General features: G+C 39.8%; 1 protein-coding gene across 6 annotated transcripts in view; it reads right to left on the reverse strand.

Moving 5' to 3' along the window:
* The window catches only part of Pde11 (Phosphodiesterase 11), a 376721-nt gene that overhangs the window by 1866 nt on the left and 360029 nt on the right, over positions 1-14826 (reverse strand). For all 6 annotated transcript variants that reach the window (XM_089581354.1, XM_089581356.1, XM_089581357.1 and 3 more), the window contains 6 exons: positions 14107-14194; positions 12284-12384; positions 10970-11047; positions 8800-8863; positions 8047-8121; positions 4849-4932 (listed from right to left, as the gene is read on the reverse strand). In XM_089581354.1, the coding sequence (XP_089437480.1) occupies positions 4849-4932; positions 8047-8121; positions 8800-8863; positions 10970-11047; positions 12284-12384; positions 14107-14194 (490 nt within the window). The remainder of the gene's footprint in view (positions 1-4848; positions 4933-8046; positions 8122-8799; positions 8864-10969; positions 11048-12283; positions 12385-14106; positions 14195-14826) is intronic.

Consider the following 14826-nt stretch of genomic DNA (forward strand, 5'->3'; position numbering starts at 1 on the left):
TTACAGCTCCTTTCTAGCATTCACAATAAATGTGTTTTCATGTGACTACAGCTAATAGCTTCTTGTTATGAGCACATTTAGCATTTGTTTTATGACGTATGTAGTTAAAGCTCTTTGTAATGTGCTCATAACATCTGATATGTAGTTTTTTTTAATGCAACAGATTTTTATAATACATGTATACTAGTTACTCTAATTCATTTTAAATTTGTAATCATTAATAGATGGCCCCAGCCCAGCCCTGAACTATGGAATCCTTATGAATATATGAGTGTACAGCCGTCCACACACCCGTCTAGAGCGCTTGAATGGCACACTGGGGAGTACAGGTGTGTCATTTACCAGTGACATAGGGCCAGAAACTTGTCCATAGGATGCATGTACATTCCCGTGGATCATGTTTAATTCATTGTGTCTTTAAAAGCTGCATTGGGCCCGCCAATCAGCGGCGATTGTTATAAATGCGAAACAGTTTGCGCCGTTCGAGAGCTCAGGGCAGGTAAGTGGACAACTGTACATGTGGGCAACTGCAGCGCTTAGGCAACACTGTAGCTGCCTGGTTGTTGGCCACAGCCACTTGAGTTGCAACAAAAACAAGACAGCATTCTACATTACGAGAGACGTGCCCCCGATTCATGGTATTCCATATCATGGTGCATCCGTGTGGCCCAGTCACACTAGTATGCTCTGCGAATGGCTTTGGAAGGGCATGGATTCCCATGCCTTGGATTCAGGCCATGTTGGAACACTCTTATGTGTTCTGCTCAAAACTGCTTCCTCCGCTCGCTAAGCTATGTGTTATGGCACTGCTTTCAGCGCAGGAAACTTCCCTGCCGGTTGGCAACAGTTTTTCTACCAAAAATAACACCCATATTAGAGCTAATTATCTTAATCAGATTAATAAATCTTGCATTTTTAATGCCACTCATCTTGCCTTCACATATACAACCAATTGAAAACATATAATACATAACAGTCTAACAACTAGGGCCCGGAACTTTGGGCATTTGTCTATAAATGCCTACAACGCCCAAGTGCACCATTCCAAAATGTACCTGCCTTTTTGCTAGTTATACGTAGAATACACTCATTTTATGCAAATTATGGTTGACAATGCCTCCCCTTCTCCCAGACACTTTAGAGATAAAGTGGTAACAACGACAACAAATATGACAGGAGCAGTTCTGGCAATGACAAGCACCAAGCAAGCTGCAGACTCAGCTGCAAGCCAGTGCTGCAATGCACATAGCCAGCATGCCAGCAAAGGCAGTTTTGTGTATAAATGCGCAAATTACGCAGGCATAGTAGGCAGGAGACAAGTGTGAGTGTCTAGACCAGGAGTACAGAATGCAGTTGGAAGAAAAAGAGACACTGCTACCTTTTAAGGCATGAAATGAGTACTACAGGGAGAGAATATGGTTCCATCAATGGATGGACTTAGCCCCCATCAGCTCTCTTGTTTCAAGTTGGCACCGCTGAGTTTATGTGATGTGCAGAAAAGTATTAGAAGTATGAATGGGTCAACTTTAGCATTTTTTGGGTCATTAATAGTATTTTAGTTTGTTCCTAAGCAATAAAAGGTATTTAAATTGCCTCTTTCTTGTTCTTAGGCACCTATTTTTTATATTTTTACAGTCTAAACGCTTGCTATTTGGGGATTTTTAGTGCCTACATTTCCGAGCCCAACTCATAAGATTACAAGTCTATGTCATGGTAATATGTAAACTACAAAATTTATGCAAGCATTTTCACTGCATTGAAATGGACTGAAATACAATGTGAAGGATATTTCCCATAAAGGCTCCATTCCATAGTCTTACAGAAGTTATCACAATGGGACACAGGTGCCACGCCTCATGCCCTGGAAAATAAGATGGCACCTGCTGCTTTAAAGGGAAATTGAGGACAAGCGTCATATTGTCCCATATTTTTTGCCAGTCCTTTTCATCAGGTGCCATACCACATGACTGGAAAGTGGGCAAAGTCATTGCAGTTCCAAAAAAGGGGCCCTCATCTTCTCATCATAATTACCGACCCATATATCCATCACTAGCATTCCTTCAAAGTTAATGGAACATGTACTATACTTGCATGTTATGAAATTCCTAGTTTCAGTTAATTTTTTTCAGCCTGCTCAACATGGTTTTCTGAAAGGCTTATCCTGCGACACTCAATTATCATTGTTCATTAATGACTTAAGCTGTAGCCTCCACCTTAACATCCCAGTTGACGCCCTGTTCCTAGATTTTGAAAAGGCCATCGACGAAGTTCCTCATAAACAGCTTTTTCTTAAACTTTCACGCTTAAATCTTAACTGCTTTGTTTTGGAATGGATTCGGAACGTTCTCACTAACCGTGAGCAGTTTGTTTTGGCTAATAAGTGTACATCCTCTTATGCTTCTGTTATATCTGGCATACCCCAAGGCACTGTACTAGGGCCAGCCCCTTCTCTTTCTTATTTATATAAATGACTTACCAACCAACTTATGTTCTAACGTGCGCATGTTTACAGATAACTGTGTTATTTAGTACTGCCCAATGGCCAACAACGACCTTCAGCTCCTACAATTTGACATCGAATGTGTAAGAACCTGGTGTAACAAATGGCTTATGTATTTAAACGTTAAGAAAACATCTCTACTATCCTTTCACCAATGCCACTCCGAACTAACTTCAAACTACTTTACCTCTAACTCTGAAATCACTGCTGTGATGGAATATAAATACTTGGGTGTTCATTTAACCCGCGATCTTAACCGGTCAGATCACGTAACGTACATTATTAACGATGCTAATCGCGGTCTCGGTTATTTTCGCCGAACCCTCTGCCTACCCCAATCAGTGAAGTTATTAGCTTATCTAACCTTCATTCATCCCAAACTGGAATACGCATGCACTGTTTGGGACCCCTACCAAAGTAACCTTTCTAACTTACTTGAAGCAACACAATACCATGCAGCAAGGTTCATCTACTTGGCCTACTCCTATGATATAAGTGTCACTGAACTAAAACGTAACGCTCATCTTACAAACTTAGCAGAGCGTCGTATTATTACAAGACCATGCCTTTTTCATAAGTTGTACTATCATCCCATGATCAAGTCCGCTATCAGCCCTGCCCACCACATCTCCAGCCGCACGAACCACCACAAGGCCGTTTACCCTCCCCTTGCCCGGACATGTGCTCATCTGTCATCATTCTTTGTCTGCAAAGGACTGGAATGACTTGCCCAACGCCGTCGTACTTCATTCCGACCCATCGACATTCAGATCATCCATCGAATCAACTATGTGCCCGGGACTCCACTCCCTCATGTAATACCCCTTTAATGGGGCCTTTGAGGTTATAACAAACAAACAAACAAACAAACAAATAAATAGAAGTCGGCCTGTATCAATTGCTTATTGCCTTCTAATCACATAATGGCCACTCTCACTGATAACGGAGTGTTTGTAAGCTAGAACAGACCAAAAAACGCAATACAAGTGTCACCCTCACCGGCCGATTTTGCAAGTAAAATGCATGCATTGACACTGTTTATTTGGGTGCAGATTCCAGAGGCTATGCGACATTGCCATTCACTTCAAAATGGTGGCAACCCGTCCTTTTGGTAAAGATGTCATGAGTTTGAATCAAGTGGCGGGAAGATTTTTAACTGCAATTTTCTCAGTGATAAATGCGCGTCTTTTGCTGCCGGACAAATGTCAACACATCCAAAAAGAGCCACAGAATCAATTTCTGCTGAGAACAATAATTGGATGGAGTTGTCCTCAGTGTCCCTTTAACACTGCTAAGAATGCATGACTTTAATACATTCATGCTCTTAGATGCATCAGTCATCAAGACAGAAGGCTACGCACTAACATAATTCTTCTATATGATAAAAAAATTACAATACATGCATTACAATATTTGCATTTACCCACATAAATAAAATGGCCAAGATGGTTAAAATGGCCATGGGTTAGATGTGCCTGGCTTTCATCAAGCATAATAATAATCTCTACAAGGTATGCATCTGAGAGCACACTGGATGGACGATAATAAGATCTGAAGAAGTCAGTAATACCATTAATGCTGATCGTGATACATCTGTCCAAGCCACCTCACAAATGCCATTTTGTCATTACCTGTGACTGCATGGCGTGGGTCCAAAATAGGTCATGGCAGGTACATAGCAATTATTTGTGGCTAAGCAGGCAGGCACAGCCTTTAATTAAGATCTTAGCAACTAAAGTGCACCATCTAAAGACAAGAAAGGGGTGTGAACTGAGGGAGGGACAATAAATTTTTCAGTGAAAATGAGGCTGAGGTGAGGAGAGACTTCTAAAGTTGACAGTGAAGAAGGGAAACCGTAAATGAGTGTGTTTGCCCCCTTTTGCTCACAACTTGGAGCAATTATTACAAAAATAACATACAGTTACGTTTGCATACTGCCTTTGGTTGTTTTCAAATTCGTGTGAACATTTGACAGAAACAACCTGCATGTGGCTGCAGTACAGGATACATTAGGACCTAGAGCAAGTGTTCTAAAATTTGGTGCCCCATTTAGCCACTCATGATGACCGATGTCAAGTGGTGCTCAAAGGAAGTGCAAAGTGAAGGAAATGGCCCCAAAACACAGTAGCATAACACAGTCACTCATTTTTTAGAACATAGAAGTAAAAAAAAAAAAAGGCACTTTAAAATGCACCACCCCAAAGTGGCACTTCTTTCTAGCACCATGATTCTTACGGTGTCACCAAAGTTCAGAGGGCTCAAGTTACATGCAAACATCCCTGGTTTACAATTTGTAATAGTCTCTGTAGTGCTTATGCTGAAATATGAGTGGCTGCTTGTTAACTCACCCTGTACAGAGGGAGGCAGATTGAGTCAATGAACCCCAGCTGCATTGACGGAAGCTGGTCTTTCTTTTCCCTATTCATCATGTCCTGCACAAGAGACAACAGGAAAAGAAGCATTCATTAAGATGTGCAATATATTCACCATAAATTAAGTGAGAAACTACAAAATTAAGCAGCACTGTTTAATTGCATGGCCCCATTAAGTCATGGCATTTCATTACCAAGAATATAGATAATGAATTCTTACCACTGCACTGGTAATGGACAGTAATGGACAATCAAGATAATGGACAGCCTTTAGCAGAAGCTCTGCACTCCTCATGGCAGTCGAGCCATGAGGAAACAACCACCTCACACTACGACACCTTGAATGTCTGGCATATGTACCTACTTCTGTGTGCCGTTCATGTCAAAACTAAGTGGAGCATAGTTATGCAATCTATATGTGCTGGCCTAAGGTGCACTGAAAATTAGTTGACATGGTACGTTGGTGCACAAATTTGGCACTGAACTTCTCTTAAGGCACAGTATGCTTCTTGAATTTCATAGGGCCATGTGCCAGTGCACTCCGATTGCAAACTATGTTTTGTTTACTTCTGATGCGACTAACATAGCCATGGACAAATGTTTATAGGATGCGAATTTGCAGAAAAGAATTTGTTCCTTCGTTGCCTCGCCAGCCACCAAGTTGGAATTTGTACCAGCAAATGAAGCATGCATGTCCCCTCATGTTTCTATGTTTTTCATTGGCTTCCTTGACCTGACCGAGCAGAAATAAATTTTTTTCTGCTATAAGCATCTTGTAAACTTTTGTCCATGAATGTCCATGGCAAATTGTCATGGAAAAAGCACACAGTAAGCTTGTGCTGCAGCTAGTGCCCACATCAGTATGAGAGATCAAAAGAAATTTAAGCCTGCATAACACGAAATGGTGCTACTCTATAAAGAAAGCTGCAATTATGAAAAAATGCAATCAGTGCATCAGTGCCAATATTACACGGTGGTATCTCTTCAAACTGAAACATATACTAAAAAATCACTACAATGACAAGTCTACATCCTGAATCCATAACATGAAAGTTATCACTCTGGTTTTCACAGGTGTTGGCGGTTGTATCCATTCTTTTCTTTTCCCAACTGACTGTCATACATGTTACAATGAAATGCACGGGCCATGTGGAAAATTGAGCTGAATTTTGTTGCTGTGAAATCAGCCAACAACAGATTGGAATACACAGTGCGCAAGCAATGTTTAACTCCAGAAATCAGTTGGCTTTGGCAGGTTTCAACGTTTTAACATCAGCGCCGTGACATAATTTTTGCACTCTTTTAGCAGCTGCATTAAGACCTCATCATCATTGGTGCTGTGTTTCAATTTGGGTTTGCATTTAGTGTCTTGTCAAATTTATAACGTATCTGTGAGTGTGTACTTGTGTGTAGGCTATAGTATTTTCTGTCCATGTGATTCGAGGCTATAAATTCCTGTCTTGTCAATAAATACTCTCTTCAATCTGGCTCTTCCGCCACTGCCAGTCCCAAGTCTTAGACCCCTTCACTCCAATTAATGGTGCTGTGTTTCAGGAGCATAAATTCCTCGTTTTTTTTCATGCAGGTGTTCTTTCATCCTGACAAAGCAATGGTGAATTGGGAGTGCCCTTGCTTGTGACATAAAATTAAGATCACATTCTGCTCTTTAAAGTTTAACTCCAGCTTCCCCTTGTAGTCGTTTGGCTGCACTTAGGTGGATGACAATGAGTAATTACTCCCTTATTGCACTGAGGTTTGCGTCGAATGTTAAGTCTAACGCTATCGCATTAATACCAAGCAGAGGCGACTCAGCGAAAACAGCAAACTGAAACTGAAACTAAAACTCTGTTTGTAGCCAGGGATGGTGCTCCAATTGAAGCAGCAGTGACGTCACAGACATTTTTGAAAAACACATGCATGTACACCCCTTGAATGGCTGAAATAGTGACTGGAAATGACAACTCAGTTCATAAAATGCCTAAGATGATCTAATACAACTCTCAAAATTTGTTCACATAGGAGGCGGGCAATAATGTGTGATTAATTTTTGTGTTGCCCACAGAAACTGCCTGAACTGCAGCCATGGAAATGGCAAACTTTAAAATTGGTTTATGCAGGAATGAACTGCCACACTGCTCCCAAACTTGGCGGAAATGACCCAGATTTAGAGGAAAACCCAAAGGTTTCATTGCAATACGTGAATCTCTAAAAACTTATGGAGTTGCCCTTTAAGCACCTTTTCCTCTTTTTTTCTTTCCAGGTGCAAGAGGTTTGTTCACCAAGCATTGGGAAGATTTCCCTCTGTGTCACAAAGATGCTACTGACAGTGAAAAGGCTGAAGCTCTCAACAACTGAATGGTTGCCTAGAGGTGCTGTGTAGGTGTGGCGTTTGGCACAATGCAGTGTGGTGCCGGCTACTGTGACTTTAGACCACATCAGCAGATACAACATAGCCATGCAATGGGTAGCCACATAGTTGCTGTGTGTGGTAATTTAACCAGCAGGTGTACATTAAATCTGGTAAAAGTAACCCTGCAGTTGCTGTTGTCTTATGAGTACATGAAACTAGGTTTTCTAAATACAATTTTTTTTTACTGGGTGCTTAATAACTAGCTCCTTACAAACACCTCCTCAGTTAAATTTGTCACATTCCTCGTTCACTATACCAGTGTGGGCACATACCTATATATCTTGGAACAGTTCTGATAGGCAAAACAGATTTACAATTTCCTGTCATATTCATCTTAAAGGGAGTGCAATTATAATTAAATCTACTAGAGCACAGCCATATGGCTGCAAAGAAAAGCTATAAAATTTGGTATAGTTGAGGCAAAATTTACCCAGATAAAAACTGTTTATTATTTTTAAATTACCTGTTAACAACCTCAGTGGATTAACTAATTATTTCCAACCAATGAGAAAGCATGAAAGGTATGAATTAGAAAAACATTTGCGCAACAAATTTAAGCTATTGTTTTAAAATCTGGGACCATGATGGCTAGATGATATTTCCAAACTAACGAAGATCAATTTGAAAAGCTTACAGTGTATTACTTCATTACTACACACACACACACCGAGATCCATCAGCCCTAATTTTGACACATAGCTAGCATAAATCTTCTGCCTATTCCGAATGCACAAGAATAAATGATCACCCACAGCATCACTTACAATGGGCTGTAGATTCAGTTCTTTCTTTTCCATGTCTCCCTGCTGAAAGAACTCCATAGTCACCAGATCTGCAACCTTAAAAAAAGACAAATTTGAGGGTGAGTTAGTCATATGCAGTACGCAATTGTATACTGCAAGACCAAATTTGTTTCAGTTTAGTTTGCACTCTAGCTTCTCTAAAATCACACATTTCTTGAATGTAGTGACTTTACTAAGTGGTATTTCTCACTCAAATGCTGCTTGAGAATGCCACCAAGAGATAAAGACAAGACAGCAAATGATTTTTGGTGGATAGAGCAGAAATTCTAAAATAACCAAATAATCAATAATAATAATAACCATGCTACTAAAAGGCAAAGCAAGAATGATCACACTTCTGACTGTGGCAATTACATAAGAGAGTGAGGAGAAACTTCCGCCCTGTTGGTCACCTGATTAGGTGATACTGTTAGGTTGGGTAACTGTGTAGTTAGCTAAGCGCATATGTCCTGGTTAGAATTAGGTGCAGGTAGATGAAGTCACTGTACCATGTACCACATATGGGTTTGCTAGAAGGTGCATAATTTGTCCACACTATGATAATCAATGTTGCTTAACTCTTGCTGTAATGTCACTCCAAATATCATCTGCCAAAGCTAACAAATGTAGCTATACCTACAAAGTGCTAAGGTTAACAAGTTAAATGTTAGCATCACTGAAGACGTACTTGACAGTACCGAAAAACTCAACGCTATTCCTCAGTTCCTTGCTTACCACTCTCTGAACATCCCAGGGCTTGGTAATAGCTCCAATGTCACAAGCTGTCATCAGCATATTTCTGAAAAGAAAAATAAAAAAAAAACGGAGCAATTACCTTTTAGCTGTTAAAGTATCTAAGAAAGGACAAATACAAGAAGTATGCCCGAGTGAAATGAGTTACTGGATCAGCTACACAGTGCAAAATAAAAGCAGAAAATGTCCTTGTACTTAAATGGGAAAAGTTCTCCACAAGAGTGGTAACCAAACGCTGGATTTCAAATAAAATGTGCATGTCTTTTGTCATTATGTCTTTATATGCATTGAGCCACATTGTTACAGTAAAGTATGAATGAAGTGAGAATAAGTGCTTTCGCATGTTTCTCAGAATAGGGAGCAAATGCTTTTTTTCTTTTTAGGTGCATAGGCCTAAACAAAATCTTTTTCTGCCAATTGTATAATTCAGTAAATTTTTCACTTCTGTTGGCTGGCGAAACCACGTTGCAATAGATGTCTTGACTGCTTATCTTAGCACATATTTGTGCAGTGAGCGTAATTGTGCCCATGTCCATGCTGTCATTTTCCTCGGATGAATGCATGAAACATAGAAAAAAAAACACCAAAGGAAAGCTTTGACTCGATCGACCAAATGCAGCAGCCTTTATGTGCGTCTCTGCTCCTCCACATTGCAAACTATGTAGCACCATGTGCAAAAGTTGGTAGAAAGAACTTCATAAGATTCTTTCACAGCAAAAGCTTGGTTTATGGTTTATGGGGGTTTAATGTTCCAAAGCGACTCAGGCTATGAGGGACGCCGTAGTGAAGGGCTCCGAAAATTTCGACCACCTGGGGTTCTTTAGCATGCACTGACATCGTGCAGTACATGGGCCTTTAGCATTTTGCCTCCATCGAAATGCGACCACCGAAGCGGGGATCGAACCTGCGTCTTTCAGGTCAGCAGCCGAGTGCCATAACCACTGAGTCACTGTGGTGGGTTTTCACAGCAAAAGCTGTTATACAAAACCCTTCCCAGTGGATTTTGGATTCATGGCATAGACTGCCAACATCCAGTAACTTCATTTTTTTTTTTTGCAGAAAGTGCAAATGTAAACATGAAAAAGATTACGAAAAAAGAAAATCAGAAGGAGACCCTCTCGCTAAATGTGCATTCCGTTGCAAGAAATGCAAATGTACCCCCAACTATAAGAACACCAATATCATGTTCCACCATAGTGATAAGATGACGCGAGAAGTTACTGAAGCTTTTCTTATACGTGAGAAGGGCGCAACGTGCATTAGTTGCCCATCGGTCGCCCTTTCCGAAGGGGAGATTGGGTATCTGGCGTCACATGTGGCATGAGTTGACTATGGTGGCGATTAATCTTTCCTAACTCTGTCTATATATTTGTGTGTTTTTTTCAATAAACCCAGTTGTTAGTCAGCGCCTGGTTGTCTTTACCCCTCAGTTTCCACGTCCCATCTTTGTTGCGCTGTTTCAAAAATGAATACGTACCAACTTGCCCAAATTTCTGCTTTATCCAGTAACTTGACAGGATGTTGACAGTCATGTGAGGCATCGCGTGTCATCACATAACCAGCGCCAGGTACGTGACAGTGCACTCATGCGATCATAGTGGTTAGCCAGGTTGCCACAAAGTCTGCAGGTCTCAGACTTTACTCTAGGCCTTAGGTATTACCAAAAGGCAGGCAGCAGCACGACAGCAGCTTTCACTGATCAGTTAGTGGGTTGCGCAGCAGAGTGCAAACACTTGGCAATATTTTATGATGTTTGACAGTGCCACATGAAACAGGCTATGCTCTGGTGGGTGTCGTATTAACACATCAGTAAATCCCTTAGAAAACTACTACTTCCTGCATTTGTCATAATTTTAGGCATGCTGATGACACTACTGCATTGTCAGAATATGAGAACTTTGGAGCATGTGTTTTAGCAACTTTAGATTGATGCCAATGACAACATGGTACTTTTCAGCTGTGTGACAGCATCACTTGTTTACAAGGCCAACCCTTTATGGTTTGTAGGGCCATTTATAATAATTACACGAATTAGGTATTCTTGTTACAACAATGTCTAGTGCTAATTTAGCGCTGCAGTTCAATAGTAATATTCAAATGTCTTAAAGCAACTCCTGAAAAAAGGAAGAAGAAAAGAGCATGTTGTGATCACCTTAGAAGCTCACGATGATCAGAATTGGTCCACTGGTACTCTTTGTTGTCCACAAGTTTGAAGAACTGGCCCCTCTTGCTGTAAACATAAAAATAAATATAAAACCGTATAATTTCAATAATTGGGCCTGACAGTGCAAGAATCTAGCATGTAGAGCACGGGCCAGCCTTGTTTTCACACAAAATAATGAAATATGCGTTTTAGTACCTGTCATGGTTATGACAAGCATGGAGGATGATGACAGGTATTCTCAGTGGATGTCAGCAGCTTTTGGTAATCTCACATATGAGACATTTGGTCCAGCTTTGCAGACTAAAAACTGCCTTATAAATGGATGTGGGTAAAAAAAGCACATTTTTACATATTTTTGCATTTTATATATATATTTTTGTTTTTGTTTCTTTTTTCATGAAAAGTTGCATGCACCTAAGTGTGCGTGCTTCTTTTATTGCTATACTAATGTGATTACTTTTAAACACTGAGGCAAGGATGTATGTGAATGGTACGTATAGGTAAAGGCTTATAACACTCAAAATACCTTCTTTTGAAAACTGAGCATGACTTTACTCATGAAAGCAGTCTCTGTCCTTGATGCTTCATGAAGCTTTTCATCATGTTACACTTCTGCATCTCATTCTACTTCATTACAACACATGCACCGAAACTTCAAGGATTAAAAAAAAAATCAAAATATTTTTTTATATAAAATGTTTATTTCACTTCAGAATTCTCAATCATCCATTTATTGATGGAAATATTTTTCTCCACACCGACTTCTGAGCCATCTTACAGCTTAGGATACTAGGCAAATGCACTACCTATTACGTGTGGTAAAGCTTTAAACATTTCACATCGACTTTAAAATCACATTTCTCATCGTGCGCTGTGGTTTTCTTATGACAATGCGCAAATCCATTAGCTTTTCTGACAGAACCACTATGTGGTCAGTGTGGTAAAATCTGCGCTCTGCTTCCAGTGAAGACTGACAGCTCTTTCTGAATGCACAAAACTAAGTGCACACAACACAACGCTTGCACAGGAAAAGTTTAGAGTCTTTTGAACCTAAGCTGGCAGGTGCAAGCTTTTACACAATAAACTTTTAGAGTAACTGCGTGAAAAAGCGGTGCCCTAATTGTAATACGCTAGGCATATATGGGTTAAACAACTTGAAAAACCACAGATTATCTCTAATGTACATGGATTTGCAAGCACAGGGCAAGAATAACCGATCACATACAACATATGCTACATAGATGATGCTAAGGCAGCATTACGGAAGTTGCGTGACCAGGCACAGACTGGCAAGAAACTCACCGGAAATAGACGGCAAGGTCTGTGGCAAGAATGGCCTCTTCGACAACACGTATGATGGTGGTGTACTCCTCTGGAGATACATGGCTCAGGATCTGATTGCCCTGTAAAAACAGGAGGTGGATACATGAATAAGGAAGATATTTTTCACTTTTCAACTTCAGTCTCAAGTTTTGAGGCTTCATGGCCAGAACCTACATTTAACACCATGAGCATCAGCTCAGCGTTCATCAACCATTAAGCGAGGTTGTTAACTGTTTGTGTGCATGAAAGAAAAGAACAATTTGAAAATGAAGCCTTTGAAGGCCTGTGTAGATGCACTATATTTCATACTACAATCAGCCATGAATGTCCATTACATTTGCAGCTGTAGTATACCAACTGCAGGATGTCTCACAAGAAACAAAATTCCAGATCTAAAAGAGTGCATGTACTTTAAAAGATTACATTCTTCTGCAAAGCTTACCATCAGTTGTGGCCACACTACAACAATCTGCATTCACTTCAAAACAATATTTATTTAGGAAGATGAAAGATAATATGAAGGCTTGTTTTTTTTAATTAGCATCTTGCCACCATGACTAGGTACGCAATAGTAAAAACAAGCCACCAATGGATGGCTCTCCTTTTGGTGCTTTGCAATGTTCTGGTCAACATAGCTATTGGTTTTGCATGTGATCAAAGCTAAAATATTGTAATCGAAAATGGTTAAGAAACTGAAGGGTGCTCTGTTGTCTTGTGCAAGGCAAGTAATTCTTTTATGTTCACTCCCTTGCTCTCATTTGTACTAAATTTGAATTTTGAAATAAAATAGATTTACAGCAGGAGTTTTTCACCTAAACCTGCTAAAAGAAAGATGACGCTATGCTGCTGTCAAGTGAAGCATGCATCTTGATGGCTGTGAGCTCTGCAACTGCATGCTATGACGACAAAAACAGAAAAGCAATGAAGCTCGCTCTTTTTCATTCTTTTCCAATGCCTACTGAGTGAATTCTTATTTCATTGTTGTGATGTCCCATATATGAGCCGCTGCAGCAGAATACATAGAATGCATAGAATGGTTGTCACTTGTGTGAAGCATTCAGGAGAGCACACAGCATCCCTGAATGAGTCAAACTTTAAAAAGTCAAACTTGAAAAAGTTTCACTCGAAATGCCTAAATATATTATCAATTTAGACAATTACTGATTCTGATAACAAGCTTGGTCAAAACAAGCTTATAGACTGTTTTTCTATCAGAATTTGTGCTAGCAATACTGTACACATGAAACATCTTGAATGATGAGCATTATGTATTTTGCACTGAACCTCTGGAATGCAAAGCAGTAGTACCCGTATTACACAGGTTTAACACTATTAAGATGTTTAATTTGCAGGGCACACTGTACTGAAACTTTGAAATGCATTAGATGCATCGGTAATTGTGGATTTTCAATGATTATTTCTAACATCCAGAAATAATGTCTTTTAAACATTCAATATACATAATTGGAATGCTTTCTGAGCTGCAGTACTCCCAATGCACACACTATACATGCCATAAAAATATCAACACCAAAAGGCATTCTCATGCTTCCTTCTATTACCTTTTGTGAATTTTGACATATGAATATCAAGTAATCTGCACCCCTCCTTTTGTCATTTATTTTGACATATAAAACAATTATGCTGCGCAGAAAAAAAGACCTTTTAACCGGTTCATCACACAACGCACTGACGAAAACGAAAATTAAATGGTATATGGCAGCTGGGTAAGAAGTGCAAAATTCAGACCAATTTAATGAAATAGCGGCAGAAAGGCCTTAACTATGCTCCAACATACATACCTGGCTGTTGAGTATCATGACACATTGGTCAAAGTGGTGGTGCTCCATTGTTGATGTAGAATAGAGCTGTGCCAAGGGAGATGATGACCTAAAATGAATTAAACAAAGTGAACAACCATATAGACACCTACTACCACATACACAATGGCCTGTCATTTGCTATGAAGTTGCCAGGAAGGCCAAATTTACTGGCTACCTCACTGCCAGAGCAAAAAAGGCAAAAAGAGACCATTAATAAGAGGCACATTCCTCATGAAGTGAATGATGCCAATATCATGTTATCAATGCACACGTTTGAGACTTTCTGCATAATTCAGAGTCAAAACCATCTCATCCTTTGGCTTCCATCAGAAAATAAGAAATTTCTGCAACTTTTTTCTTGTAAGCTGTGTTGCCAGGCTAGTTGGTTCTGCATGTTAACTTGTGAAACAAGGCACTACACTGACACACACAAAAAGACAGGACAACAAGTACAGGTGCATAGGCAGGTGTGTGTAAATGTAGCACCTAGTTTCATAAGTTAAACTTTTGTTTTTTAACTTGCTGGGGCCTATAACTGTGGTGGGTATAAGCAGCTTATCAAAAATATCAGCGGAATTTGCGTGATGATAAAGCTGAAAAATCACAGAAAATGGCAGGAGTTTCAGACTAAACCTTTCAATGCAATTTTAAAGAACAAAAAACATTTATCCTGCATGTAAATAACAATTAAAAGATGCC

Source organism: Amblyomma mixtum, chromosome 3 (genome assembly GCF_055824585.1).
Source record: "Amblyomma mixtum isolate Tamu chromosome 3, ASM5582458v1, whole genome shotgun sequence".
Taxonomy (NCBI): domain Eukaryota; kingdom Metazoa; phylum Arthropoda; class Arachnida; order Ixodida; family Ixodidae; genus Amblyomma; species Amblyomma mixtum.